This window comes from Colias croceus, chromosome 21 (assembly GCF_905220415.1).
Source record: "Colias croceus chromosome 21, ilColCroc2.1".
Lineage (NCBI taxonomy): Eukaryota > Metazoa > Arthropoda > Insecta > Lepidoptera > Pieridae > Colias > Colias croceus.
The window spans coordinates 5,005,030-5,011,029 of record NC_059557.1 but is presented as its reverse complement, the minus strand read 5'-3'; the positions used below and the strand labels follow the sequence as shown (position 1 = coordinate 5,011,029).

The 6,000-nt window shown below is 33.2% G+C and overlaps 1 protein-coding gene across 1 annotated transcript; it reads left to right on the top strand.

Moving 5' to 3' along the window:
• Nucleotides 1-257: 257 nt before the first annotated feature.
• LOC123701381 (protein ALP1-like) lies at nucleotides 258-4,145 on the top strand. Its single transcript, XM_045648826.1, has 2 exons — nucleotides 258-487; nucleotides 3,519-4,145. The coding sequence occupies exons 1-2, from the start codon at nucleotides 372-374 to the stop codon at nucleotides 4,138-4,140; spliced, it is 738 nt and encodes a 245-aa protein (XP_045504782.1). The 5' UTR covers nucleotides 258-371; the 3' UTR covers nucleotides 4,141-4,145.
• Nucleotides 4,146-6,000: the final 1,855 nt, after the last annotated feature.

Here is a 6,000-nt window from a genome sequence, read left to right as displayed (position 1 = left end):
ATAAATAAGAGTGCCTTAAGGTCGATTCACACATATCAGTGAACCCACAGTTCCGGCACAGTACCGTTACAGTTCCGTAGTCGTGCAACAGTGGTGCGTCAGTGCTTCAATTCACACATATCAGGCACAGTACAGTTCTCTGCGGGTCTTCGTGCACGACGTTCCCTTCAGACTAGCGATTATTTTGATGCACTCTTCAAACAGAATTAGCTATGATAGCCATTGCTTTAGACGAAGAAGAAGAAGAAAATCGAGGAAAAAAAAGAAAAAGGGTAAATGAAGCATGGAAGTTAAGAGAATCTGAAGGAGAATTCGTGACATTATACAAAGAATTAATTAAAGACGAAATAAAGTATTTTGAATATTTTAAAATGTCGGAAAGCTGTTTTAATATTCTCCTTCAGGAGCTGGGAAATAAATTAGTAAGGAAAGATACTCGATGGAGGAAGGCTATATCCCCTAGAGAGCGGCTCGCAATTTTTCTAAGGTAGGTAAACCGGATGTTATTAACTTTATTTTTACCTTTTTGGAGGTAGAAACAGTCGATAACAGTGAGCACATTTTTTGCAGTGCAGATGTATCCACTGGTATGTTTAAGGATAACCTTTTAATTAAAATTCTGAAAATATGTATTTAAATCAGTTTTTATTACTTCGTATGTGGCACATAAACACATTATACTTTTAACACTTTGTTAAGTTCTAGAGCATTATCATTCGTTAAATGTAGAGTTCATAACAAATTGCTGCACATCACTATGTTGTGTGGGATCTACTATATTAGCCAATCCAGAAGAGTCAAGAATAGATTGCGATGTGAGATTTATATTTGTTGGTTCAGTTGCAATAACTCTTGGATATGATACTACTATATTAGCCAATCCAGTAGAGTCAAGAATACATTGCGATGTGAGATTTATATTTGTTGGTTCAGTTGCAATATCTCTTGGATATAATGGTAAATTTTGCTCTGTCATCATCTTCATCTCATATTTTTGCACAGTTGTAAATATTTCAGTCTTTGCCAAAGGACAATGTCCGGAATGGCCCTATGCAACAAAATGGATTGGAATACACGATAATTAACTGTCTATTTTATTATATTAGTTGCAAATACATTTGTAACACGGACTAGCTGTATGCCAAAATGAACAATAAAAAGTATTTTACGCGATTAATAACATTAATGGCCGCCATCTTCACCAAACGTCATGTCGTGTCGATAAAGAATAGGGATGGACGATTGATTATAATCGTCCGACTGAATTTTTAATTTCCATAAAGTATAATTTAAATCGATTTTAAATCGATTCAAATCGTAAGCCAATGTATCGACTTACAAAAAATCGTGGTCTAAAAGATCGATTTATAAAAATCTATTTTATTTTTCAAGTTTACATTTATAATGTAAATATTATCCATTTTATGAAAAACAAGAAAGATAATTAATAAATGATCTCTTAACAGTAAAATCAGTTTTTTTTTTTAAACGATCTATTGGACCTGAAAAATCGATTCTTCGATTAATCGATCTTTGATCGTCATCCCTAGTCACTTGTCACTGTCAGTGCTGTCAGTCTACTGATGATTATAATAGCGTCGCTTGCTGTTTGTAATTATTTGTATCGGTGTGTTTTGGTGACTTTTGGGACTATATTGCATATTACCTACGACTTGGCTATTTTAACGGACTCTGATTGCTTTAAAAAACGACTTACTTGGCTGTGATTACCGGAACTGTGTACCGCTCAAACGATAACCTGGCACTCTCAAACTTTAATGATTTTAAGCTGACTGATTTTAAGCTGCTGCGCCAGGAATATTTTAATAGAGCATCTAATCATTTGATGCAAGATTTTAAGGTGGCAGCAGCATTAATAAACAAGTTTCACCCGGTTCTAGAAGACAGAGAGGATGCTAGGGTAATAATCTCCATAATACAGGAAAGAATGTTTACCAATAATTCATTGGCTGATTTTGTAGAACGAAACAATTTAAATAGAAGACGGGCCCAGTTTGAAAGTATTACTGTCAATAATGAAACTATTCTAGATTTTCCCCAAATGGATTTAAATGACATGATTTTAATCCCATTAGGTGTGTATCAAATTAAACAAGCCCGTTCATACTACGGTGAGCATGTGCGGCGCGATGGTTCCTATATTATTGAGGTGTGCAGGGAGGTCGATCAGGATTTGATTAATGAATTAGAAGTGGTTAATTCTGAAACCATATGGTTATTACGAGGCAAAATTCACAGCCGTCATATCAGTAATAAAACATATTTTGTTTATATTGTAGTAGATGCGTCACAAATAGGTCGACAAGCAATCGTGCAATATTGCTGTAATTGCATCGTTGGGCGCAGAACCATCGACTGCTGCGCCCATGTTATGACAATTATTTGGTATCTGAGCTATGCGAGACATCAAAATAATATTGAACCCCCTGCACAGTTTTTAGACAATATTTTAATTGCCAATTTAGATGATGAACAATAAACATGAAATTAAAATAAGTATGTGTTTTATTTCATAATCCAACATAATAAGTTAATGAAGGACTAGGTTTAACAACAACTTACTAGGTACAAAATTGGTAAGGCTGGTTAACAAGTCACACGTTTGCGCTGTTCAAGCATGCGCCGCTTCTATTTACTATTTTTTCTCATTCCTAAACGAATTCTTAGAATACAGGTACCTGTTAATAGATTCTATGCATTTAAACGTCTTACATTATACACTTAGGCTTTAGAAAAAAAACTGCATAGGTACCTACCCAATTATCTAGGGAGGTGCTTAAAATAGCTAAATATATTATGATATATTGCTTTTCAGTTTCTTAAAAATCACTAAGCTATGAAAAACTAATATCTAATATTCGTTGTTATGGTTCCATTATAACCTCAAAATCTGATTCTTTTTTTGGAATATATCTATTCTGCAGCTAGTCCGCTATAAAAATAAGATCATTTAGGAGTTTACTAATGATCGACAACATAAAATATAATTTTCGGATGTTCTTGGTTCCAGGGCGAACAATGTATGGGCGCAGAGCAATCTCTTTTAAGTAATATTGATTCAAATTCTTCAGTGTGGGTACAATACCATTTAAAAAAGCTTCAACTAGATGCTCGACGCGTTCGGCTTTTTCTTGATTTTCAAAAAATGTAATTGTTCATAGTATTTGTATAATTTAACATTGGTCTTCTTTTGTCCACTTTTAGTTTATGTTATTCCACCGTGTTTTGCATGTTGAACCTGCAGTGAAAATAATATTATATCGCCGTCCCCGGAGAATAAAATGATAACAGCAAAAACACAACTTTTCAGGAGAAATAAAAAACCGATAATATAATATCTTATAACTTTGTGGATTACAGGAGAAAAATTAGAAAAAAAATTGTATAGATGTATTAGGCTACGTAGGCTTCAAATATCGAATAACAATAAAACTATGGTAATGGCGATTATCATTTTATTCTCCGGGGACGGCGATATATAGATTTATTTGTTTCAGGTATCTAACAACAGGGGATTCTCTGAAGACAATTTCATTTAGTTACCGCTTGGGCCACAGCACAGCATATTCCATAGTTATGGAAACATGCAAGATAATAAAGGAAACTCTGATGAGTGAAATGCTACCTTTGCCTACAGAAGATAAATGGAAAACTATTTCCAATGACTTTAAATTGTTGTGGAATTTCCCTAACTGTGTTGGAGCACTGGATGGTAAGCACATAACAATTCAGGCTCCCTCGAAAAGTGGATCTCTATATTTTAATTACAAGAAAACATTTTCAATTGTTTTGATGGCCCTTGTGGACGCGAACTATAATTTTATTGCCGTTGATGTGGGGTCTTATGGCAAAAACAGTGATGGTGGCATTTTTGCAAATTCCAACCTAGGAAAAAGACTACAGCAAGGAACTTTAGGTATACCTGGAAATTCTCCGTTGCCAGGAACATCAATAGAAACACCACACGTGATTGTGGGAGATGAAGCATTTCCTCTCAAAACATATTTAATGCGACCTTATCCAGGGCAAAATTTGAATGACGACAAGCGCATTATAATACATATTATTATGTATGGTAAACATATGATAATGATGATGATAATAGAAGGGTTGCTGTAATAACAGTATAGAGGGCAAAGAGCTATTCTTGTGTTAACTAGAAGATAATTTACCAAATATCCTTAAATTCAGTTTAGCACAATTTTAAAAAGGAACATTTAAAAAAAATTATTAAGTAACATGAATATTTAGAGAACTTTCTCTGCAAGTCTGCTATTTAAATTTCAGACCCTATAGTTAGTGCTCTATTCAGACTGTTAATAAATATTAAAATAAAAGTCTTTACCTGCATAGGGCTAATGGATTCAGTTGTTCTTATGACATCTCTAAAAGTGTGTTGTTTTGATGACTCTGTACTGGTACTAGGTTCCATCACAACATTTTCTATTTGCGACATAGGTGTTGTTAACTCTGGCTGTGCAGCTACAACATCATACTGATTGACATTCTGAAATTAATTATTAATTTTAAATTTAAAACTAAAAAACTCAGTAAAGTTTTTAAAAACTGGAATAAATAATCATTTTTAGTTCTTGTTAAAAAAGTTCTTAGAATTTTTGAAAATGTTATCATAGTATTGTAAAGTTTTAGAATCTTTATGAGTTGGGCTAACTTTTGTCATGACATGCCATGGCACCCTTCATATATTTTTAACATACATAGTAACATGTTGTGAACATGTTGTAGTAACATGTGCTGACGCCTGACACGGAGCAGTTCATACAATTTGTACGTAACCGATTTTTTGCCCGTCTCTGACGGAACACGGCAGGGACGAGTTCCCGGAAATGTGAGGATAGCGCTTAAATGTCATCTTTATGTCAATGTCAACGTGTACGTTCCGTTCATTATGTAAACGATTTAGTTTTCAATTTGTTTTGCTGAAGCGAAACGAGGTAGTATTTAAAAAAAAAAGTTAAATTACATAAAATTATAAACAATATTAAAATAAAATTGTATCTCATTGTTTTGGTATATAATTATTATCATTCGAATTACTAAATTACATTAGTAGTACTTGATACGTCAATGCTGCATATACCGAAACGTCTGTCACAATCAATGAATAAGGAATCACATGGAAGTGACATACTTACAAGAAAAGTGTGGCCGGCGCCATATTGAATGTAACTAAACATGGCGGTGTTTAGTGCCGAGAATATATCGATAAACATTATTATGTTTATCGATATAAAAATAATATTTATATATATTTTTTTTAAGTTATACTTCTTTTGGCGATGGAGAAAAATATAAAATCTGTTGTATGCATTTTGCTGCTATGGTATTACAGCCATGCGGGATGGCGCATGCGGGATGCTCCGGAAAAACAGAATAATTTAGTATTCGATTGTTTTATTACATTACTAGCGGTCCCGGTGAACTTCGTACCACCCAGTCATTGAATGTGCTGCTTGTTACCTTTTAGCTGAACTAATTTCAGTTTTGAGGAATGTAATATTATAATGGTACAAAATAAATACTAATATAGGTATATGATAGTTTTTTATTACGATGAACAACACAATATACAGTAATAGAAAAAAAAACTTACTTAATAACAGAGAAAATTATAGAACTAAACTATTTTGTGCAGCCTGTGATGCACTCGGATTCACTCTGTTCATTTTTGAGTTCGGGATTTGAGGCTCAACCGGTACCTGGAAATGAAATGTCACAGTTTACATTAACTAGCATTGTTCACTTTACATTTTAACTTACATGCAATACATTTTAATTAAAAGGGCAATGCTGATGGTTTGAAATTAACATTAACATTCGGGGTTACAATAGCGGAATTTGAATTTATATTTTTGGTTTTATTTTATGGCATTCAAATGCTTTATAAATATAAATTTATAAAGAATAGAAAAATAAATTAAAACACCAAATGTATTTAAAGTAAATTACACTTTCACT

Bases quoted from the DNA above. Each gene is read 5' to 3' on its own strand.
- LOC123701381 (XM_045648826.1), top strand. From the start codon at position 372: ATGTCGGAAAGCTGTTTTAATATTCTCCTTCAGGAGCTGGGAAATAAA. The intron at 488-3,518 runs GTAGGTAAACCG...TATTTGTTTCAG, and splicing joins CGGCTCGCAATTTTTCTAAG to GTATCTAACAACAGGGGATT.